Source organism: Phascolarctos cinereus, unplaced genomic scaffold (assembly GCF_003287225.1).
Source record: "Phascolarctos cinereus isolate Bilbo 61053 unplaced genomic scaffold, phaCin_HiC Scaffold_5;HRSCAF=322, whole genome shotgun sequence".
NCBI classification, from domain to species: Eukaryota; Metazoa; Chordata; class Mammalia; order Diprotodontia; family Phascolarctidae; genus Phascolarctos; species Phascolarctos cinereus.
Window position 1 is genome coordinate 238000809 of NW_027555958.1, and position 25510 is coordinate 238026318.

Below are 25510 nucleotides of genomic sequence, written 5' to 3' on the forward strand. Positions count from 1 at the left end.
TAACAGCTACTCTTTGAGTCTGGCCAGTCAGTCCTCCATCTTTTCCACGAGAATAGTGTGAGATACTTATCAAAAGCTTTGCTAAAATCTAGGTAAACTATAACCACAACATAGCATTCTCCTCATCTGCCCCAACAATGTTCTTTTACAACTGGCCTTTTTTAAAATTTTTTTTGTATAAATTTATTTATTTTTAGTTTTCAGCATTTACTTCCACAAGATTTTGAATTCCATATTTTCACGCCATCTTGCCCCTCCCCCCAAGATGGCATGCATTCTGAATACCCCTTCCCCCTAGTCTGCCCTCCCTTCTATCTCTCCCCCTCTCCTTCTCTTATCCCCTTCCCCTTCTATTTTCTTGTAGGGCAGGATAAATTTCTGTGCCTCATTTCCTGTGTTTCATATTTCCCAGTAGCTACAACTGGCCTCTTGAGGTTCCTTCCATCCCTGGATGCCAAAACTTTGTGCAAGCATCTAGAACAGTGGCTTCCACATCAGTCCAGAGACACAGTTAAATAAACACAGAATTCTGATCTGGGCAACCTAGGAACATTATTCAGTCTAGGTAGATGGGTAGAGAACTGAAGAAATTGAAGCTATTCATTAGTCTGGAAGTGGTTTCACAAATATTTGTAGTGGTATAAAGCTCAGACCAAGACAAAACAGGAGGGCAGGGGATCCCTTGGAAATGCTGCCATGTAACACTTGCTTTTAAACATATCTCCCGATATACCTGCCCCCTGTAACTACTGGCAAAAGAACACCTATTTGCCCATTTTCTATTTCTCTAGGCATGTCTTATCGCTATGAAAATAATTAGGATGCTCAGCATCCTAAAGTAGTTCAGAGTTGGTGGGCTAAAGCAATCATCATCATAACCAAGGAGTTAGGTCTGCTGTGTCCTGTTAAAGTTTGAGCCTTGTCAGGATTCACCAGGAACTCTGTTATTTTAACAGGACTCACCGTACAGATGGTATATTGAATCCAGTGTAGTGCAAAAACACCACCAGATTTGAAATTAGATGACTTGGGCTCAAATCCTAACTACTTATTTACCTGTATGGTGTAATACAGTGGGAAAGTCTCTTAACCCCTCTGGGCCTCCATCTTCATCTTCAAAATAAGGAAAGAAGACTGGAAGTCGTAAGACCCTTTTAGCTCTAAATCTGTTATCCTTTGTCCTTGCAGTGGATCCTGGGACTTTTCTTTCTTTTTTCGTAGAGTCATAGAATGAGAAACTGGATGCAAACTTTTTGGACAGTTTTGTGCTGAAATAGAACTGGAGTAACCTCCTGGTAATATGTATTGAATATAAATGTGGTCAAGAAGGCACTATTCCTTAGAAGAGGCCCAGTTTTCTCCTTATCTGATTGCCTCCTAGAGGAGGCACATAATAGGCAAGGGTAGAGGTCATTAATTATAAGATCTAAGTGTGACAGAAACCCTATTAGAAAGAATACATCTCTTCAGAAGGCTTATCAGACATTTAGAACTGTTCGGCAGAGTTTAAATTTGGAGAAAAGGCCATTAAACGTTATAAAAAGAAAAATGCCAGAACTGGGAGAGAACTTTACAGGTGCTAATTTGACTGACGAGACTTCCCATTTCCACACTGTGCATGAGTGCATGCCCAAGTGTGGACACACATACATGCAGACTCACACACACTCTGTGTGTAAACATAAATAAAAAGATGGGAAGAAACATAAATTTTCTTTTTCTGAATTGCTGCTCAAAACCATTGAGGTTTCAATAACAGCTGTTGCTGTTAGAGAGAGGAAAGCACTTGGCCCAAGAGTCTGTTTATATGTTTCAGCAGAGAAAGCGATTTTTGTTGCAAGCTGGAAGTGAGACAGAGTTAGAGAATAAGAGAGTGAGATAATTATCTAAATTATGTTCGTGCTATTATCGAAGACGAATATAGTTAAAATGTAATTAAATATGACGGGCTCACAGGATGCAAGCCAAGCTTTGGAATGCTAATCATCAATTACTGTGTCTCCTTAGGGGAGTGAGGCAGAAGCATGGTGGGAGGGGGGTGGGGGGAGATTGGGTAAAGGGATAGTTAAGTTCAGATACAGAGTATAAAACCAGTTTTCTTTCCTTGAGACTGATCCTTCCTGTATTGACACCATCCACTCAGGGACTTTCAGCTCGACACAAGACTCTGCCAGTACTGACTATGAATGATGGCACTTGGGTCTTGACCTATTCTTTGAGAGGGAACTTTTACCTGGCGTGAACTGTGAATATGAAACCAAAGATAAAGACTGACTTGCTTGGAGCTGCCCAAGTAAAATGCATTCACCAGCAGGAGGCCCGAGGTTCCTCCTCTGTCTGAGAGTGTAATGTGCTTATACTCCCCCAGACAACTTAGGAAAAATGTTAGGTTTAGCACTAAGGCCTTAAAGGCTGGGCCAAAAGGAATCTACTGGCTATGTCACTGTTGCTTAGGACTTCTTTTCTCTCACTCCAGTTCTAGGAAAAGGTATGGTTTGTGCCTCAGGCCAAAGAGAGGTAGGAAAGCTGGACTGGAAAGGACATATAGAACCCAGCATAAAAACTGTCAACTGCACTGTTTCTTCACCCAGTGCCAGAGGGGGAAAAAAACCTCTTCCTCTTGTCCTCCATTCATAGATCATCTTTAGATATGATTAAAGAGATGAATGTGGTCCTTGGGCAATCACAACAGTGTGGCAGACAATAAGAACAGGGACAGACAGGTACCGTAGGGTCAGTGGAAGAAGCACACTCATAAAGATTTGTCAGCTCTGTCTTCAGGGGAGTCTCACTGCTTGTTGAAGGCCTTTAATATCTGTCACATCTCAGTGCCACACAACTTAGAAAATGTCCCTCTGTCATTGACTTCAGTTCAGTTGACAGGTGACAGCCTTTATTGCTTCCTCCCTTTGGGAGAATCTTCAGAAAAATCATGTCAGCCTCCCTCCTGGCTCTGCTCTGAGAGGTTAAGAGTGAATGTGTTCCCCATGTATGCTTCTATATCCCAGTCCCTGGAGGGCTTCTCTCTTTCTTGGCCATGAGCTCTGCTCTTTCCAGGCATTAGAAGGACCAGTGCAAAGGATTCCGTCTGATTTTTATTCTGCTGGTAACTTAAATGCTTCCAGAGCCTTTAAAGACCAATCACATTGAGTCAATATGCCAATGACATATAATTCTCCTAGGACATGGCAGAGAACACTTTAGAATAGAAGGAACCAATGGAAAGAATTCCTGGGAAAATCCCATAGTTGATAGATCACTAATATAATGGTTAATGGACATCTAGAAAAAATAGTGACTACAAAGAACCAGCATGGCTTCATCAAGAACAGACCTAACTTCCACATTTTTGACAGGATTATTAAATTAGCAGATTAGAAAAATGTTTCCAATATGGTTTACCTAAATTTTTTTCAGAATATTTGATATTTCATAATGTCTGTATGGAGAAGATAGAAGTGGACTAAAACATATAAATATATCATATATATGTATGTATATGATTACAGATGGATTTAAAACTGAATGCCCAGATTCAGAATACAAAAGGCTTGTCTGTTCACTTTCCTTACTCACTCTGCCTACCCAATAATGGTTCGGTATCAACTTATAGCAAGATATCTCCAGTGGAGTGCCTTGGAGATCTCTGCTTAGCCCTTTGATGTTTAACATTTTTACTAATAGATCATATAAAGGCATAAGTGACATGCTTATCAGATTCTCAGATGACACAAAGTTGAGAAAGATAGCTAACATATTGGATGATAAAGTCAAGATCAAAAAAGATCTTGACAAAACTAGAGCATTGGGCTGCATCTAAGATTTAGATCAGAAGAAACTGAAACTTGTAGAGTCTTAACTTTAAAAAAAATCAACTTCACATGTACAGGATAGAGAAGTATGGTTAAGGAGCATCTTACCTGAAAAATATATGAGAGTTTTAGTGGACTGGAGAATCAATATGAGTCAGCAGCTAGAAAAGCTAATGCAATTTTGGTCTGCATTAATAGAGATATAATTTCCAGGAATAAAGAGTTGATACTCCATCTGAACTCTGCTCTGGTCAGAGTATCTTGTTCTGGGAACAAGATATTCTTGTACAGGTACAGTGGTAAGTCAGAGAGTATTCAGAGAAGAGCTGCCAAGATGTTGAAGGGCCTTGGACCCTTGTCATATGAGTTGGTCAGTTAAAGGAACTAGGGATAGTTAGCCTAGAAAAGACTTGGGAAGGACATGAGCACTGTCTTCAAGTACTTGAAGTGGTGCCACACCAAAGAGGGATTAGAGTTGCTTTATTTGACCCAAATAGCAAAACCAGAAGCAATGGACAAGGTTGCAGAGGGCAGGTTTAGGCTTGATGAAGAGAAAACTGCTTAATATTTAGAGCTACCAGAGAGTGGAATGGGCCATCTCACACTTTGTAAACCAGAAAGTTCTGTGTAAATATAAGCTGCTGTTTCTATTATCATTATTATTTTATTATTAACCCTGACAAGTGGTCATCCAGTTTCTGGCTGAGTATTTCCAATGACAAGAAGTTTATTACTTCACAAAGTAATCCATCCCCTTTTTTTTTTTGGACAGCTACAACTACAAGAAAATTCTTTTTCATGTTTAGTTGAACTCTGTGTTCCTGTAACTTTGAACTATTGGACCAAATCCTGCTTCTGGTATTATACAAAATAAATATATTCCTTCTTCTACACAGCAACCTTTGAAATGGTTGAAGATGGCTATTATAAAACCCTCTTGCCCTCCATTCCACCCTGCTAGGTCTTTTTCCCAGTCTAAATATAAATCATATAACATAATTTCAAGTCCCTTCACCATCCTGGCTGTCATCCTCTGGACCTCCATTAATTTACAAACATCTCTCCAAATAATTCCTGAATTGACTTTACAAAATTATTATAAGGCTCAAATGAGACAATGTATATAAAACTCTTTACCAACTCTAAAGTGCAATATGCCTGTCAAATTCTACTCAGAGAATATAGGACTTGGAAATGACGTTAGAAATAATCAAGTCCAAACTTCTAGTCTGCTCTAAGAAGCCCTGACAAGATTCTGTGCCAACACTTCAAGTGATGGGGAGCTTACAGAAAGAATTTCCTTGTTAGGTAAAACAAAGGCTATTAATCTTCAAGTATAAGTGCTATATAAATATGAATTATTAAGGGAAATTAGACAATAAAGGACTAGTATCATTAATCAGTTCCAAGCCCTTGAAAATGCCAAAAAGTCCCTTCACATTTTCCACAAAAGGCTCTATATACTTCCTTATCATCTAATGAGACCAGCTATCCTTCAAATATCAACATTTGAAACAAAAAAAAAATAATTTTATCATTTTTTTTTTGTTTTGCTAAATCACTAGGATGACAACAATGTCATTTTCTACTATATTCTTTATTGCCAAAATACTGTATTTCAGTTAAATCACTTTTTCTGCACTGGCCTTGGGAGCCTTACCACTACTTATAACATTGGGAATGGAATGGATTTTTCCGTAGAAACAACCAACCAATTCACAAGTGAATTTTTGGTACTGTAAATTAGGGAAACCTATCCTGTCTGTCTTATATTATTCTGTTTTGTGTATATGCATCTTATTCCTTAATAAGACTATAAATTTGTGGAGAGCAGGAGATAAAAATACATTTTGGTCTCTCCTGTATATGTCTTGCAACATCATGCTGTCATCACACACATAGTAGGTTTAGTGAATTTCAACAAAGCACCAGTCCCCATCTATCTCAAAGCAAGGAATTAATTCATTTCATTGAACAGCTGTTTAGTGGGTGCCTACTATTTGCAAGGCATAGTGCTAAGGTGAAAAAGTGAAGTGAAAGTGTAGCTCCCTGGCTACCTTAGCCTCAATTACTGAGTCATAGAATGTTAGATCTGGAAGCGACCTCAGAAATAATTTCATTGGTTTAGAGAATATCCCAAGTGAGGAAACTCTCTACCAATACAGGTTGGCACTTTCTCTGCAACTTGTCATCTTATAGAGGTGCCTAGGTCTGTGTGGGCTTAAGTGATTGTCCCAGGCTCACACAACCAGGATGTGTCAGATGTAGGACTTGAAGCCAAATCTTCCTGGCCTTAAGCCTGGCTCTTTATCCACTATGTGCCTCTGTCTCTGAAATGATGATGATGATTCATATTTATATGGCACTGTCCTCACAACAACCCTGTTTAAGTATCATTTGTTTCTACTTTGTAAATGAGGAAAATAAACCTTAGAAGGGTGAAATAATTTTCCCATGATCACACAACTCTTAAGTGTCAGAGCTAGGCTCTCTCTCCACATGTCCTGAATTCAAATCCAACATTCTTTCTGTATTACCTGTCCCAACGCCCTTATTTATAGTAGAGATACTATAACTCAGAAAAAAAAAAAGTGACCAGATCAGGGTCACCTGCTAGCTATCTGGTAGCAGAGGCAAAGTTTTATGACACCAAATCCAGAATTTTTTCTGCCATACAATGAAATAATTTGCATTTGTTCAATGAATGGTGAATAAATTGATGGAACTGGAAGTTCCAGGGTCAGGGGAGGGAGTGTTAAGAAAGGGAGATTATATTTCCCTCATCCTCTTCCCCAGAGTCAAAGACTTCTTCCTCCCCACTCCTCAAATTTATACTGGTTCTATACAAAAGTGATGGAGATGTAACTATATTTATTTCCTCATCTCGAAGTTTTACTAACAAAGTAAGCTCCAGGTTTTAGGTGAGGAAGGATATATATGCCATGCCATCCCTAACAAGGGTACTGCATCTAATAGGACAGCAATATATCTAATTTATAATTGCACTCAAGTCTTTGTGTAGACTGCATTTTAATGGCTGTTTCCAAACTATATGAAATTCCACCTTTGGACAGAGTCCTTTGATTGGTTACAGATGAAAATTCTGATGTGGAGATAACCATCCTAACACCACTTGATCTCCCTTGAGCAACATTTGAAGTTATGTTGAAGAAGTTCAAGAAAAATAGAATCTGATTTTGGGGAGAGGGAGAGTTGTTCATTCCCCTATATTAACTGCTCTTCCATCATACTGACACTTTGGTATTGAGGGTAGTATCTAGTTTTGCTGAAAGTGAAATCATATATTCAACTTTCAGGCTATGTTAGTGAAAATGAACTCTAATGTGATTATATATTAATGCAGTGTAATGGGAGACTGGTGTGAAATTGAGACCTTCTGATCTTATTACTCTAGAAATGCACCTTCCTGTTCATTGTGCCATGCTGTCAGCCCCACTTTTCTAAGCACAAGCAAAAGCAAGTGTTGCCAAGGTTTCAGGTATCATAGGCACAAAGCTGGAGGGGACTTGAGGGGTCACCTAATCCAACCTGCTCATTTTATAGGTGAGAAAACGACCCAGAAAAGGTAAGTTACTTGCACTGAGTTATAAAGGCAGGTCTGGGGTTGGAACCCTGGCACTCTTTGCACTATTCCGTGCTACCTGCAGAATATGGAGAGAGGCCGTGTGGAGCAGTAGAAAGAGGACTCTACAATTCAGAGCTATGCCCAAAGGACTATAAAACTGTGCTTACCCTTTGATCCAGCAATACCACTACTAGGTCTGTATCCCAAAGAGATTTTTAAAAAGGGAAAGGAACTTATGTATACAAAAATATTTACAGCAGCTCTTTTTCTGGTGGCAAAAAATTGGAAGTTGAGTGGATACCCGTCAATTGGGGAATGGCTGAACAAGTTGTAGTATGTGAATGTACTGAAATACTTTTGTGCTATAAGAAATGATGAGCAGGCAGATTTCAGAAAAACCTGGAAAATTTTACATGAACTGATGCTGAGTGAAATGAGCAGAACCTGGAGAACATTGTACACAGTAACTGCAACACTGTGAGATGATCAACTTTGATAGACTTAGCTCTTCTCAACAATACTATCACCTAAGACAGTTCCAAAAGACTCATGATGGAAAGTGCTATCCACATCCAGAGAAAGAAGTATGGAGTCTGAATGCAAATCAAAGCATACTATTTTTTTTTCTTTCTCATGGTTTTCCCCTTTTGTTCTGATTCTTCTTTCACAACATGACTAATGTGAAAATATGTTTAATGTGATTGTACATATATAACCTCTATCAGATTGCTGGCTTGGGAAGGGGAAAAAAATTGGAACTCAAAATCTTGTAAAAGTGAATGTTGAAAACTATCTTTACATGTACTTGGAAAAAGTAAAATACTATTAAGTGGTGGGGGAGGGAAGAAACCCCAACCAAAAAAAAAGAAGAAAAAGATTCTACTGGGAATCAGAAACCTGAGTTCTAGTTCCAGATCTTCCACTCAATAACTGTATGACCTTGAACAAGTCATTTCATCTCTCCTCCTCAGTTTGCTCATCTGTAAGATTAGGGAGTTTAATGAATCATCTCTAATGGCCCTTTCAGCAGTGACACAATTATTACCTTTACTGCTGGATTCTTCTGGGTTAACTGGTGACTGGATAACTTCTCCTGGATCTGTCAATAAAGGTCATTTTCCCACTTCTCCCTTCCCCCCACCCCAATGAGGCTATTTTTCTTCTCCCAGAACACCTAGAAACTGGCAAGTCCTCAGAGAGTGGGGGGAGGGAGGCGGCAGGAGAGGCAAATATTTGCTTTTTCCAGTCCAGTGAGAAGAGGATCTTGGTTCCTGGATAAATTCCTTCTGTTCTTAGGTTCTATGATTGTCACACTTTACTTGAAATCTTTGTGTTGATGGCCACGTGACACGTCAACCTTAGAGACAGTTTCCTAGATGGCAGTGAATAAATTACAGCCCCAGGACCTCTTTCTCCCCTTCCTCTCCCCTGACTCATGTTCTTGCTACTCTTCAGAAATCTGACTCAGCACTCTCCTGCTCCAAGAACCCTTTCCTGCCTAACCTTCACCTTTTTGCACGTGGTCTGAGCCATATTTATTCATGGTCACTTATAAATTGTTTTTTAAGACTTTGCCTATATGTTGTATAGGCTCCCTGAATAGAGAAACCATATGTAGACCCCTCCCCCAGGTGTAGAATGTCTTTAATCTTCTTTTTGCCTATTTCCATATTGCCTAGTACAGAGACACACAAATTAGTGGTGTTAACTTCTGGTCTGTTAACCTGGAATATCCCTATGCTTTCTTTCACAGATCCTGGCAATCAATAACTTTTGATAAACAGCCTGCATCCTTTATCCGAATAGTTGGAACACACAACACAGCAAATGAGGTAAGGATCTCCCCTCATGAAAGATAGTGTGATATTTCTTCATATGAAAGTAAGTATATGACTCTTGGTTCTCCTGAGAGCCTGTTGTTTGGATTGCTTATTGTAGGAAAAAGTCTCTTATTAACACAGTGAGAATATCATCATTTGGTATCATTTCTGAGTGTCTTCCCTGGCAAAGGAATATCAGTCCTTATTGCTCATTCCTGATTCCTTCTCTGTTGTACTTATGGGTTGAGAGGGACCTGGAGAAAAGGTGAATGAATGAAAAATAAACATTTATCAAGTTCTTATTGCATGCCAGCACTATACTAAGCACTGGGGAGAGAAATACAAGTGAGACAGCCCTTACCCTCAAGAAGCTTGCTTGCTTATTTATTTATTCATTCATTCATTCATTCATTTATTTATGGCAGTTGGGGTTAAGTGACTTGCCCAGGGTCACACAGCTAGTAAGTGTCAAGTGTTTGGTCTGAGGCCAGATTTGAACTCAGGTCCTCCTGACTTCAGGGCCAGTGCTCTATCCACTGTGCCACCTAGCTGCCCCAAGAAGCTTATTTATAAGAAGGAACTGGTGCACACAGGGGAATGGTAACCAGGCAAAGTGTGTTTTGGTCTCAGAAGTCACAGGGATGGTGATTGGAGCAATAGCACAGTCAGTTAACACATCTTTAGCAGACACAAGAGGCAGTAGGAAGGGGCGTGTGGCAGTGGCAGGGCTAATGCCAAAAAGGTAGCCAGGATACAGCCTGTCAAGTGGAGGACCAGCTGGACATAGTAGGTCACACAAGCCATCTCTCCACTTAACTCTGAGCAGGAGTTCCTTTCCAGGGACTTTCTCAGCCCTTTCTAGAAAGACTTAGAGGTTTGATAGCTCTGTTGATATTTTCCCATAATTGTATTCCGCAGTTAAAACAGAGGTTGTTAACCTTTTTAATGTTATGGACCCCTTTGCCAATCTGATGAAGTCTTTGAGGACCCCTTCTCAGAATATTCTACAAATACATAAAATAAAATAGAATTATAAGAGAATCCAATTATGTTGAAGGAAAGTTATCAAAATACTAGAAGTGTTGTGTTCTCAGACCCCTGGAAACCTGTCCATAGATCCTTGGCGGTCCCCAGGTTAAGAACCCCTGATTTAAAGGAACTTCAGCTGCAAAGGTGATATGGCCATTTGTCCCTTGAGTGTATCTTTACCAAAGCGGGGTACCTGGTTGAGTCTAGGCAGGACTTGTGTTCTCACTGAAAAATCACTTGCTTCCAAGCATCTTTTGCTTCCTCTAGTAGTCTGTGAAACCGCTTAGTTCCACAAAGAACCAGAGTCCCTGCTACGTAGCGCACAAAATCAATCCAGCTGGAAATAATATAAGTGCATACTTCTCTGTTATTAATGTATAAGTGAATGACTAGTGGGTAGGCCACATTGATCTCCAATTTGTGGTGTCATACAAACTCCCTAGATGGGGGCAGCTTGATGTTGCAATGGATAGAGTCAGGAAGACTCCTCTTCCCGAGTTCAGATCTGTCCTCAGATACTTACTAGCTGTGTGACCTTTGGCAAGTCACTTATCACTGTTTACCTCAGTTTCTTCATCTATAAAATGAACTGGAGAAAGAAATGGCAGACCACTCCAGTATCTTTGCCAAAAAAAACCCCAGAAAGGTCATGAAGAGACATGACTGAAAAATGACTAAACAGAGCACACTTCCTAGGCTCATATGAGCAGAGCAAGAATAAGGAATTTTGCCTTGGATCTCTGATTTTCTCTGAAAATGAAGGAATTCCATGCAGAAACTGTCCCTGGGCAGGTTAGCATAATCGGTTTCCTTGGAAAAGAAGAAAAGGATTTCCACAAAAAGAACGCCTTCAACAGACATCAAATATTGATCAGGTCCTGGAGGCGAGGGGAAAAAGACCTGTTTGAATCATAGACTTTTCATGTTTTAGAGCTGGAAAAGACCCTAAATATCATCTGGTCCACCACTCTTTACACATGAGGAAACTCGGGCTTAGGATGATAAAGCAATTTGCTGCCCCGCCCCCCAGATATGCACCTCAAGCTGCTTGAAACTGAATTGAAATCACATGGAAAATAAGGCATCTCGGAGGCGAGGCCGGATTCTGAGAGGTACCTGGCTTGCAGGTTTGGCCCTCCTCCTCCTGGTGGGGCAGCAAGTAGAAAAACAGGTCCTGTTCAAGAAATTGTCACTCTCTGCTGCTGGTGCTGCTGCCGCTGTTAGGCAAACCCAGGGTGGTGGGATGGCATTCGTTGTAGGTGCTGGAATGAAAACAAGAAACTCTGGGGAAAGGAATCAAATAAATAAAGTTTTAAAATATTTTTTAGGACTCAACATCATTTATCATTTGGCATACTATTTTCTCATTATGAAGTCCTCAAGGTTGAGGGTCCAGGATCTTTCTGCCCCTGGGGAATCTTTCCCAAAGGACATCCAGGAAATGTGTCCTGGATCTTCTTCGATTCAGCTCTCACCCAGGGGTGGCCTCGAGGCCGTTTTGAACTGGTTGGTCACTAATCGATTAACTTCCGCCAAATGGGCAGTGGGGTCATTTTGTCAGTCTCTTGGAGGTGTTCTTGCTTATGGCTAATGTTTCTAATGTAGATTTATTCTTGTAAGGCAAAAACATCCTTAAACCACAAAACAAATAACAACCTCATCAGGCAAGATACACAAATGATTGTCAATCCAAACGTTTCCCTTAGAGCAGAAAAGGAAATACAGGCTTATTTGATAAATTTTCTTAGTCATTAAGTAAGCACATCCTTAGAATGCACATTGGGAGCTAGAACAGCACTTCAAAAGAATAGTCACAGTCTCTGCCCTCAAATGGTTTACAGTCTAACAGGACAGAGAACACAGCAGCAACGTGCACAGTCTGAACATTATAATCACCAAAAACAAGTTGCAAGTGGGAAACCAATAATAAATTGATTGGCTTGGAGAATAGTTGTGGCTAAAAAGGAAATTTTTCCTAGAGTAGAAATCCTTGGCATGAAGTTTAGAGGAGAGAAAGGATGTGGTAGAAAAGAAAAAGTTGATTATTGTGTTGTGACAGCCTTAGAGAAGGTTTGAGAAGCTGTAAAGTGGAGATTACAAAAACAGATTATCAAGACAAGGATGTATTACCAGGACATAGAGTCTTTAGACTGAGAGAAAACCAGGACAAATAAGTAGCAGCCACAAGAATGCCATGAAGGCCTCCAACCTCTTCCTTATAATGCTCTTGTCATCAAAATGCTGTGGATTCATGGGTGGCAATTTGGAAGAAGCCTCTCCATGGAGCATGTAGCATCCCTTGCCTACCCGTTGGAAGCCCCTTGGATCTTATAGTGATTATATGGATCACCTCCATCCAGGGTCATTAAGCATGATAGAAGGAGGTCATAGGGATCCCCATTATTATGTATTTGTATAGGTAAATAAAAATAAAGGGAGGGGAGGGGTCAGGATGGGGACAGAATCTTGTGGCTTGAAGCTTGGTCCTTGAGAAAAGATGAGAAACTGTACCTCCATTCTTTAGTTGAGGACATGGAGGAGTAGGGGTGTGGATTGTGGTATGTGAAATGAATGTGTCACAAAGGATATTAGTAAAATTTTAAAAGAAAAAAATTGTTGTAGATTCCCTGTCTCCATTTTTCTCTGCTGTGAAAGTGAAAGAGGATGGGGCATCTATTTTAGTCAGTTACATTCAGCATAATATCTCATTTTGGAAATTGACTTTTTGTTTGCTAGTTACAGCTTTGAAGATCTTATGAAAATTCATAAATTCTAGATATAGATATAGATATAGATATAGATAAGGTTGATTCTTAGAGCCTAGTGCTTGCTGCCCATATACAACAGGCTTGGTAGAAATAGACATTTGTATGAATCAGCTCAGTAGTTACCTCCAACCCAAGCGAGATTCCTGTTTTCTCTAAGTCCTACCCTATCTAGTCTGAGGAAGGACCAGGACCTGTGAATGTAGGAAAAAATATGACTTGAGAAGTATTTGTGATTTGGGCATCTAGGTGGTGCAGTGGATAGAGTGATAGATGAGAAGACTCATCTTCCCCAGTTTAAATCTGGCCTCAGGCATTTATTAGCTGTATGACCCTGGGCAAGTCACTTTACCCTGTTTGCATCAATTTCCTCATCTCTAAAATGAGGTGGAGGAAAAAATGGCAAACTACTCCAGTATCTTTGCCAAGAAAACCCAAATTTGTGAGTTAAGAAGGCATCTGTAAATTTAGAACTTAAGCGCATCTGCAAGAGGTGGGGAATGAATTATATAAAGTGGGACCACTGCGATTGATTGATTGGCTATTAAGAGACTGTAGTCTTATAAAGCTATAGACCAAGTCATTTGGAAGATGTTTGTGTCACTGGTGAGAAACTTCCCCAACCTCCAGGTGTTCCTTTTGGATTTGTAGCATAGTAAAGGACAGGACAGAACTGCCTCCTGAAAAGGAGAGAAGCTTCTGGGATTGAAAATGCCACTGATTCTGCCTTGTTGGTAGTATCTTGTCTCTCTCTCTCCCTGGTCTGCCAGGCCTAACCACAGCTACAAAGTTTGAAATGTGTCTGCTGCATGCTAGTTTTTCCATTTCCCTTAGAATGTAGGCAGGACCTTAGGCAACTGAAGCTTTGGCAACCTGTAGAGGTTCAGGTTTCTTAATCACTGTCCTGACACACTCCTGATTTCCTGTAGCATTTGTCCTTGTCCTCTGGGAAGTCTGTGTCTGCTTCTGGCATCTGCCTCTCATCGTCACTTTGTGAATGCTGAGGCAAAGGATTCATTTAAGTTTGTTTTTTCTTTTTTTAAAAAGTGCTTACTACTTTTGTCAATAAAGCTCCCTAATGCTTATCTCTTAAGGGCTTCATGCATCGTTCGGTGACCTCCGGTTCTTTGTGTATTTAGTCAGATCCTTCTTGTTTATCTTAACTTCTTAGGAAATTTTCTTTTTCTCTTTCCCTCCTGTGTTTATTCCTCTCATCCTTCACTCCCATCCTCACTTTGCTGTGTAATCCCTGGTGCTTGATGTCGCTCTCAAGTCCCTCTCCTTCATCCTCACATCCTTTTTGTATCACATTCCTTGCCCATTTGTAGCATTCCACCTCAAGCAATAAGTGAAAAAATATTTATTTCTCTTTCACTTATCACTAGGTGTCAGCACTTCTAGCCTTCTTTGATCCTTATATTTCCATTGTTCTAGTTTATTTGATTTTTCCCCCAGTGTCTGCTGCTAGAAGAGTCTGTCCCTTTGGATTTCCCCACAAAAATCATTTTACTCTGGTCTCAGATACCACATTAGCAAAATTGTGGCCATTCCAGCTCCGTTGTTCATCTGCCTCTGTTTCTCATCAGTTCTTGCCTTGCAGGTGGCTAGAATCATTCTTTTTTCTAATTCTTCCTTTTTTTCAATAAGCTAGAAGCCATATCTTGTCAACATACCCGTAAATATAAGGAACTTATTTCTCCAGGATATGTTTAAATTTCAGCCCAGATTATTGTGCCCAAATGTTACTCTGGTCTTGATGTGGCTTCTTTCACAAACGTCTTCATATCTTTCCCCTGGGTAGTCCTGGGTTATTTATTAGCTTTGACATGGCCACAAAAATAAACACATTTTCAGGTCATTAAGTCAGGGTGAGCTAAAGGAGACAATGCCTAAGGGTCCTGTGGATAGGTAGTAGTTAGTGAGATTAAGAGAAATTGTAGTGATTTCTGTCTTTCCTTTCTATTGACAGTTATTTTTCATGCAAACCCATGTTTAGAAGAAAACTCTGGAGCATATTTGATCCAGGCACAAGAGACAAAGATGGCAGGAGGGGACAGGGACAGGGAAGAATGAAAAATGTGAACTATTCTGGGCCCAGAAAAGATAAGATCCCTGCCCCCAAAGACTTACACAAAAGCTTTTGCTATGACATGGATACAGGAGGTGCTGAACCTCACAGGCAGCAACCAGACAGTGTTTCATCTTACTGACTTCAGGCAAGCAAAGTTTTTTGTTCTCACTAAGAAGCACGCTGTGTAAAATGCAGTTTCTAAAATTCCATGGCATAGCGGGAAAAGCATCGGTCTGAGACTCAGAGGACCTGTGTTCTGTTGCCATCTCTGCCTCTGGCTAGCTGTGTGACCTTGAGCTAGTCATCATCCCCTTTATCCTTCACTATCATGAAGGGCTGGATTAGAGTCTCTTTAGGGTCCCTCCCAAGCTTTAACCTATCAAGTTATGAACAAGAAAAGGTTTCTGTAAATGGGTGGGCGGGGGAGGCATGGGAGGTAGGGGGGAGGGAATCTCAGCATAGATGATACTGTGATACCCAGATTTCAGCTGCTGTGGCCACTTCTGTCACCACCTACTGAAACGGCTTGTTTCAAAGTATTTGCCAATCAAGTATTTATTAAGGTGGAATTGGCAATACAAAGAGGTATGAGATACATACAGTGTCTGACTTAAAAGAGCTTATCTTCTTGTTGAGCAGATAAGACTAACATGTTGAAAAGTTAACTAAAAGTCCAAAGGGGTGTATTTAAAATGACAGACAGTAAGTAACCTGGGGGTTAGAGCACGATGAGATCCCTGTGTGGACTCAAGCTGTTGGGGGATTCTTGGGGCTTGACCTGGATCTTAGAGAATCCCAGAATCTCAGCTTGGGAAGGGACCTCTTGGGGCACCTAGTCCAATGTCCGGAATCCTCTCTACAGCATGCCTGATCATCCAGTCTCTGCTTTCATTTGGGATGGTTCTCACTGTGAAGAAGCCGTTTGCTCACGTCAGACAGAAAAAATCATCTTCTTTACAGTGTCCATTTATTGTTCCCCGGTCCGGCCTCTGGCCCAAAGCGAGATGAGTCTAACCCCTCTTCTGTAGGACAGCCCCGTAAATCCCGTCCTCCTTCAGTCTTCTCTTCTCCAGGCTATGCATCCACAGCTCCGTTAGCTGCAGATAGAGGGATGACTGATCTTCTGACCACCCAGCTCCGTGTTATCAATGTCCTCTCTAAATTAAAACGCAGCTGATTATGTAGAACTTTCTTCTTTGTGAAATGCAGAGGATTGGCACTGGCCTCTTGACGTTTAGTAAAGATGCATAAGATTGTGGTGATAAAGTAACCTGATGTCTATAGAGATAGAAGATTGAGTCAGGTGCTGTGTTTTTAGTCTTGCCAGTAGAAGGCACCAATGTGCAAATTTGTTTTGGCCACAAGGAGCACTATACCCCATCTGGGACTGTATAAACCAGGCATCAACAGGGCAGAAAGACTAGAAGTGGCTGCCAGAGCCACCCTCCAGGACCACTCGGTCCTGAGCCTGAAGCCTTGCAGAAATTATTTGCCAGACGTTTGACAGGCCAGTCAGTAGCTGTGGGCTCCTGTTTTCATCCAAGTTCCCATGGAAACATGTTGCTCTGGTGAAAAAGGGAAAATAGATTTTTGAAAATAAAGAAATAAATATTCCTTATATAGATGAACATTTTTCAGATATCTTGGCCCAAATTTTGTCAGGTTGCTTCTCATTCCCCTAATTCCCCTCTTTACAGCTGCCTCTGGAGGTAGGCTGTGCCCTAGAAGGCACCCTCAAGGCAGCCATTCTAGTCTCACAAGTTCTAGGCCATCCTCATCCTCTTCTTCATCCTCAGGATTGCTAGAGCCCCTGAGGAAGTATCCCTTACATGCAGAACAAGGAAAATGACAGGGAGTTCTTAGTCTGATGAGAGACATGGACCTATCACAGATGTGTTTATCTACCTCATGGGAAAGAGAGAAATATACAAAAACGCAAAGAAGAAACTCATTATCATCTGTACAGTAACGGAGAAGTAGCCGTGACATGTGCAGGGAAAATGAATAAGTTGTTTGAGCAGAGCAGAAGAGTGAGAAATGAGACTATCTAGGTAAGGCAGACAGCCGGGCAGATAATGAGGAGTTCTAATTTGATATACATAGTAATTAAGAACTATTGTAGGCTTCTGATGGGTAAGTGGTGTGATTGAAATGGCGCTTGGAAGATGCTTCTTGTTGCTGGACAGAGTAAAATTCATGTGAGGAAAGAAAGCAGGCGAGAAGGGAGCCAGGAGTGAAACTTGCATCTGTGTACATACATAGACATGAAGATCTCAACCAAAGGCTGGAGGATCAAAACAGCAAAGGAAGACCCCAGAAATATAGTGGAGGGAACACTTCGACTGGTGACAACCCTGATTTGTCTAGCAGAGAAGAGGGGATTGGAGAAGATACCAAAGTTAGAAATTTGATATGTGCAGAAGACTGCAAAGCAGTTGGTAGTAATGGAGGAGTTTAGAAGGCATGAGACAATGACTTCAATCTTAGAACTGCCTTATTTTCAATATGGTCAAGATAGTCAAGTGGAGATACCTTCTACCAAGAGTGCAATATATGGACTTAGAGAAAGGTGAAAGGTAAAGAGGTATAAAATGGAGGTTTTCTTTTAGGAGCTATGCACACACACAAAAAAAAGGTTACAAAATTGCTCATACCCTTTGACTCAGCAATCTTATTCTCCAGTTTATACCCCAATATTGTACTGACAACAAGAAAATACACATCTCTCTGAAAAAATCATGGCTATTTATAGTGGAAAAATTTGGAAACAGTATGCTGAATGATTGGAGAGTGACTGAACAAATTATAGTAAGGAAATGCAATGGAATTTTATTATTCCATGAGGGACAAATATGAAGAAATCAAAGAAATAGTGAAGAAGACTAGTATTAAATGGAGTAGAATGAACAAAACAGAACCAAAAGAACAAGATACTGAAGTCCTACAATTGTACAAATGAAGACAAGTGCAAAAACAAACCTAAAATTAAAATATTAAGATAACCTTGGAACTAACATAAAATGTACATCTATCTCATCTTTTAACAAATAGAAAACTACTGCGTAAGATTGCACATGCTGTCCATTGCAATTATGCACTTATTCTGTTTTATGGAACTGTTTTGAAGTATTATACATTGTTGTTTAGGATTGCTAGAATCATTGAGGAAGCACCCCTTAAATTGTGATCCCTATAATAAGTGCCATAGGAAGATGGAGAGGAAAATAATATGATCTATATCAATAATAATTGAAACCATGAGGCTGCATAAGCTCTAGGGAGTGAGGATAACAGGGAATGATGATGAGACTAGGGGAACCAAGCAGTGAGCCATGGAAAATAGCAAGTTAAATGAGGAGATTGGACTCCATGATCTTAAACCTCAAAAATTCCAGTGTTCTGTGATTCCTTGAGGAAAAACAGGGGAGTACAGCATCCCCGAAATGACCATTCCCTCAAGCTGTTATCCTCCTTTTCACAAACTCCTAGAAAAAGCAGACTCCTTCACTGCCTCTCCACTTCTCTCACATCATTCTCTCCAGAATTATAAGTAGCCTCTCATTTGCCAAATCTACTGAGTTTTTCTCAATCCATGCTGTGCTTTTTGACATCTCTGTAGAACTTTGCATTATTTAATGCTTCTCCTAGATGTCCTCTTCTTTCTGGTTTTTGTTGTCCTCCTCTCTCAGGATTCTCTTCCTGGCTAGCTGCTGCTTTTGAGTCTCTTGCTGGATCATCAACTGTAAAGGTGCCCACTGAATGCAGGTGTACTTCAAGGCTCTTCCCTCTTGGTGACTTTATCAGTTCTGTCATCACCTCTCTACAGATGACTCCCAGATCTGTCTGTCCAGCTCTTATCTCTTTCCCGAGCTCCCAGGCCGCTGAGCTGCACGACCAAACTGCCTGCTGAACATTTCACACTGAATTTCACACAGGCATCTCCAGCTCAACATGTCCATGTTGTCTTTCCCCTCAAATGCATTCATATTTCCAGCTTCACCATCCTTCCAGTGACCCAGGTTCCCAACCTGAGTCATCTTCAACATCTCAACCCACATATCCATTTAGTTGCCATTTAGAATCTGTTGTCCTCTACAACATTTCTCTTATTTTCCCCTTCTCTCTAGTCCCATGGCCACCATTCTAGTTCACACTATCCTCACCTCTCACTGGGATTTTTCATTGACCTCCTAATTGGGGCCCCTTCCTCAAATATCTCCCCAATCCATCAATCCACAGAGCTCTCCACATGCTATTGTGAAAGCACAGTCTGACTGTGTCGGTCCCTTGCTCAGAAAGCTACAGTGGCAAGGACTTCCAGGAGCCGAGGTGGCAGAGTAAACAACAGTGACTTACTAGTCACTCTCACCCTCCCTCATTGATCTTGAAAAACCCAGAAAATACCACCCCAGAAAAAATCCTGGAACAGTGGAGCCAGCAGAAAGATGGGGTGCGACAGCCTTTTTGCTCAGGAGGCTTGTGGGATTAACGGGAAAGATCTTTCTTGCTGTTGCTGAAGGGGACCAGTACAGGATGGGAAGCATCCCAGCAAGCCCCACCTCAGCAAACCAGTGGGAGATCCTGAACCCCAGCGTGGAGGAACAGCAGGCACCAACACCAGGATCCAGCCAGGGTAACCAGCAGACGCCAGCGCGGAGAACCACGTGTGCCTGCGGACGGGCATCCGCAAGCAGCTAAACGTGACCGTGCTCTAGCATAGCCCTGAGTGAGGCAACCTCCTGTGGCCAGACCACTCCTACCCCGCAGGCTTCAATGTAACCCCAGAGGAATGCAGAGAAAAACTCCACCTGGCCTCAGCACACACCATCCACCATCAGCTCCAGCTCAGCACCAGGTGAGCCAGCAGACCCCTACAGCCTCCAGCTGCCAGCAGCTGAGGCCCCTGCACACAAAGCCAATAACCAGGCCCCAGCCCCCAGCACAAGAAGTGTGGGACAGTGCCCCTGCAGCCCTGAAGCAGAGATCAGCTTTAAAAGCCAGGAAAAAGGCAAACAGCATGAGCAAAAAGCAACAGAGAAAAACAAAGACCATAGATTCTTATTATGGGGACAGGGTAGATCAAAACACAGATTTGGAAGAGGACAACATTGTCAATATAACCCACATCCAAAACCTCAAAGGGAAATATGAGCTGGTCTCAAGCCCAAAAAGCCTTCTTGGAAGAGCCCAAGAAGGAGTTTAAAAATCAAATAAGAGAGGTAGAAGAAAAACTGAACAATGCCTTTAAAAATACAGTTGACAAAATGGAAAAAAAAAAGCATACTAAGGAAAACAACTCCTGTAAAAGTATAATTGGCTAAATAGAAAAGGAGGTACAAAAGCTCACTGAAGAAAATAATTCATTAAAAATTGGAATTGGGCAAGTGGAGAATACTGACTCTATGAGACATCAAGAATCAGTCAAACAAAATCAAAAGAATGAAAAAATAGAAAGCTACAGTGACTCCCTAGTGCCTCCATGATAAAATATAAACTCCTGTGTTTGGCATTGAAAGCCCTTCACAACCTGGCTACATTATACCTTCCCAGACTTGTTACAGATTACTTCCCTTCAAATACTTCTTCAGCCAAATTGGCCTTCTTGTGGGCTCTTTGGATCCCCAAAGGGAGAGAAAGACTCAGAAGAAGCCAGCACATAGAGAAGCTGGTGCCTCAGTCATGTCCGTATCCCTAGCTTACTCCACTGAGGCTAAGGAATTTCTTCTTGGAGCTAAAAGTTCCACCAGAATACTTTCCTATGAGTAATCAGTAAGCTTCATGATGCTTATGGAGACAGCCCAGAACCCTGAACCCAAGAGCCTTAGGAAGAGCAGTGCTCCCCAAACCACCAGACCTAACCCAGCCCCCATAGCCATCATTCTGGAGAAGGGGGCCTACCTTCCTAATCAGTTACCACCAGCAACAGAGATAGATCAAAGGTGAAAGGGTGAATTGCCACCAAATGGGAATGACAGCACCTCTCAGACCACTGTTCCTACTTTCAGCCCAGCCCTTATGCTTCTTTCCATAAAAGCAACTCCTGTGGAGAAGGAGACGTCCATCCGCACCCAGTGCCACACAGAAAGCAGGCATGCCAGCCTAGCCGAAGCCTTGGAGCAGCCTGAGAGGGACAGGAGACAGCATGTGCCAGGAAAGCCTCCCACTCCCACTGCCCCACGCTGACCACCATCGCCCCTAAGATCCAGATGGAGTCAGCCCAGGACCCAGAGCCCTAGAGCCCTGGGAACGACGATGTTCCCAGCTCAGCCCCTGCAGCCATCAGCCTGGGAAGCAGCCCCTCCTGCAGGCGCTGCAACCATGGCTGCTGAAGACCCAGGAAAAAAAGTCTTGTCACCAGTGGTTCAGCACAAGAAACTGGTATCATTTTGTCAATGGAAAAGACATTAAAGAAGAAGCATTGCATCTGCCTTGCTGCTGCACTCTAAGGACCATGGGACTTTTCCATCTGACTTTCAGCAGAAACCTCCGTCTGTGTTGGCTTCCTCCTTAGAAGAGGAGTTCCTGGAGAGCAGTGGCTCTCACTTTTCTATCTGTGTCCCCAGTTTAGCACGTAGTAAGCACTTAATAAAGGCTTTTATTCATGCATGCGTGCGTGCGTTCCTTACACACACCATTCCAAATCCTGCCTTTGTGCCTCTGCATCGGCAGTGCCTGTGATATTCCGCCTCACATGTGTACATGTTCTCTCCCTTGATAGAGGATAAGCTCCTTGAAAGCAACAGAACCCCAACCTTTTTTGTCTTTTCATCCTCAGAGACTAGCATAGTGCCTGGCATATAGTAGGTACTTAATAAATGCTTGTTGATTGATTGTCTGTTGAGGTGAGAGTAGCTGGCAATATTGGTGACATAAGAGAGGATTGGAAAGAAGGGAAACATCACTGGGTTTGGCCAGGTCTTTGGAGACACTGCCATCAAGGCTGTACTGTCAAAACTGTAAAAAGAAAAGAACAAAGTGGAAAAAAGATTAATACAAAGTCATACTATTACCAAAAAAAGGGTATTTTTATGGTCGTCTTTCTACTTGGACATCAATATGCTATGAAAGATTTATTGGAAAATGAGTACTGAATGGATACAAAAGAGAAGAAAGTGACACAGCATTGATCACAAATCAATTTCAAACATTTCAGCAATGTATCCACACTGTACTGGAGCATAGCAAGGGGCTGACTTGGCACAAAGTACCTGCTACAGGTAAACACATTGGAGCTGATCCTGATCCGTGTGATAAATTGAAGTATCCAGCTTATGCTGATAAACTCAAATGCTATCTTACTGCTGAGCCTTGCAGTTAGAAGAGGTAGGCTTGAAATGGGCTTGCTCTCATGTAGCAGGCTCCTGTTCCAGACAGAATAAACACAAACAGCTGATCTCCAGATGCGCAGAAAAATCTTGCTGGTTAAGATAAAGGAATGTCCAAGGCAGTTTATGTAGTATTACATTATCATACAAAAGGATTGGTTGGGGGTATCAACAGGGTTCCCTTGCTTTGTCTAGGGGAAAGGGTAGCAGTAATTGAGCTACTTTTGTCTCCTGGAGAAGGTTCAGGCAGCCACAAGAATCTAATAAATTAGATCTTTTGTATTTGTTCTTTTTTGTTTTAAAAAACAGTCAAGAAAAGTCTGACAAGGCTTCCAAATTCTAGCATATGAGTCTGGATTACATAGTCCAGACTCCATAGTGAAAGTGACTTGAGCATGTAATTTTTCTCCCTGCTACTTGAGCTGCAGATATGTTAAACTATTCATTGTCTGAGATGACACATGTTCTCATTTCTCAGGGTCTTTCCAGCAGTGGTATTCTGTCTGATCTTTTGTCATAGCTTGCCAGACTGTGTAGGGAGCTCAAATATGAAAGTAGAAGCATTTTTAGACACAAGAAATGTGAAAGTCAATTTAGTACCTACTGTGTGCAAAGCATTATGCTAGGCACAGGGGGAGTTACAACGTTTAGTTGAGACATGATCTCTCCTGTCATAGAGTTTATAATCCAGTAAGGAGATATGACATGTGCACAGGTGATTCTAGTAATATCCAGGTGTATTCGAGGAGGTACAAAATGATTTGTGGAACATGTCCCAAGCGACTAAGGAATTAGGAGATGGGGGGAGTTGAAGAGGAAGAGGTAAGATAAAAAAAAAAGTTAATGGATAAAATGGTATTTAAATTGAACTTTAAGGATGGATAAGACAAGGAGAGAGAACAACCCAGAATAGGGAATAGTGTGAGCAGAGGCATAGGAAAACATGTCTTGAAGGGAACTAGCATTGATTAAACACCTGGGCTAAGCACTTCACAATTATTTCATTCAGTCTTCAAAACAACCGTAGGAGGTAGGTTCTAGTGTTACCTCCATTTTACAGTTGAGGAAACCAAGGTAATCCATGATTGCCTTGCCCAGGGTCACACAGCCAGTAAGTATCTGAGGCTGGATTTGAACTCAGGTCTCCCTGACTGTAGGCCCAGCACTCTATCCACTGTACCACCCAGCTGCCTCATTTGGAGTTTTAGAAAAGTAGGGTGGTGTCACAGTAAAGGTCCTTGAAGGCTGGGCAGAGTAGTTTGAATTTCACTCAGTGGGCCTCGAGAAGCTATTGAAGACATGTGAACAGAGGAGTAACAAGACTGGGTCTTTCAAAAGACTGATCTAACATCAGTGGGAAGGGTAGATTGGAGGAGGGCAGAGAGCAGAGGAATATTTGTTAAGCTGTTGCAGTCATCCGTGAGATAAAGAATAAAAAGATTTATCCTAGTAGAGGAGGAACAGTGAGACTTGGAACAAAGGGATGCATGGTATTGTGGAGGGTAGAAGGAGTGAGAGTGGATATGAGAAGTGAGGGAGATGAAGGAATAGAAGAGGTAACAGCAAAGTTTTTAACATGAAATATTGGGCAAAAATAGCAGCGTGTGAATGAGTAGTTTTATTTGGGGGCAAAAGATAATGAGCTCAGTTTTGAACAGGTTGATTTTGAAGGTTTAAAGAGATGTTGAGATATGGGTATGGTATCTTCCCCGCCCTCTGCCCCACTCTCTCTAATCATCTCCATCCCAAGCCCAGCTACCTACAAATACACTCGTTTTCCCCTCCCTTAAAAAGCACTCATTAGACTCTATCATCCCCTCAGACTAAAAAAAAAGCATTCTACATCAGAATCACAGATTTTGAGAGTTGCAAGGTCCTTCATCAGCCATCTTGTCCAAGTCATCCACAAGAAGAATACCCCCTCTGACATATAACAAGCAGTCAGCCTCGGTAGAAGATCTTCAAGGAGGGAAAACTCATTTCTTCTTAAGGCAACCCATTGCACTTTTGAACAGAGGCCATTGTTAAGTTTTTATGATATCGAGCTGAAATTTGTCTCTTTGCAGCTTCCACCCATTAATCTTGATTGCCTTCTGGGGCCAAACAAAGCAAGTGTACTACTTCTACATGACAGCCCTTCAAATATAAAGCAAACGCAGAAAAAGCTTTTGACAAAATACAACCTCCCTTCCTGTTGTGGTTTTTTTTTAAAGCAAAACACTAGAAAGCATAGAAATAAATGGAGCTTTACATAAAGTGATAAGCAGTAGCTATCCAAAACCCAGGGTAAGCATTTTCTGTAATGGGAGTAAGCTTGAAACCTTCCCAATGAGATCAGGGGAGAAACAAGGATGTCCACCATCACAGTTATTATTCGGTATTGTACTAGACTATTGTACTGCTATAGCAGTAAGACAAGAAAAAGAAATCAAAGGAATAAGCACAGACAACAAGGAAACAAAACTATCACTTTTTGCAGATAATATGATGGTTTACTTAGAGAACCCAAGAAAGTCAAGTAAAAAAACTAATCAAAACAATTAACAACTTCAGCAAAGTTGCAGGATATGAAATAAACCTGTATAAATCATCCACATTTCTTTGTGTTACCAGCATAACCCAACAGGAAGAAATAGAGAACTTCTGTTTACAGTAACTATGGACAGTATAAAATTTGGGAAAGTCTACACACAGTAACTATATTAACACAATTACAAAACACACTTCACACAAAGATAGATCTAAATAATTGGGGTAATATTGACTGCTTATGGGCAGTCTGAGCCAACATAATAAAAATGACAAAGCTACCTAAATTAATTTACTTATTTAATACCATTCCAGTCAAACTATGAAAGAATTACTTTATTAACCTAGAAAAATTATAACAAAATTCACCTGGAGGAACAAAAGATCAAAAATATCTAGTGAATCAATGAAAAAATTAGGAAAGAAGGGGTCCTAGAAGGATCAGATCTCAAACTAATACTATAGAGTTCTAATCATCAAAACAGTTTGGTACTGAGTAAGAAATAGAGTGCTTGATCAATGGAACAGATGAGGTACACAACATTCAGAAGCAAATGAATACAGTAACCTAGT

At 41.2% G+C, this 25510-nt stretch overlaps 1 protein-coding gene across 2 annotated transcripts in view; it reads left to right on the forward strand.

Annotated features, from left to right (window-relative positions):
* Positions 1-25510, forward strand: part of BTBD9 (BTB domain containing 9) — a 516152-nt gene that overhangs the window by 470958 nt on the left and 19684 nt on the right. For both annotated transcript variants that reach the window (XM_078155391.1, XM_020999576.2), the window contains one exon: positions 9152-9230. In XM_078155391.1, coding sequence (XP_078011517.1) covers positions 9152-9230 — 79 coding nt within the window. The remainder of the gene's footprint in view (positions 1-9151; positions 9231-25510) is intronic.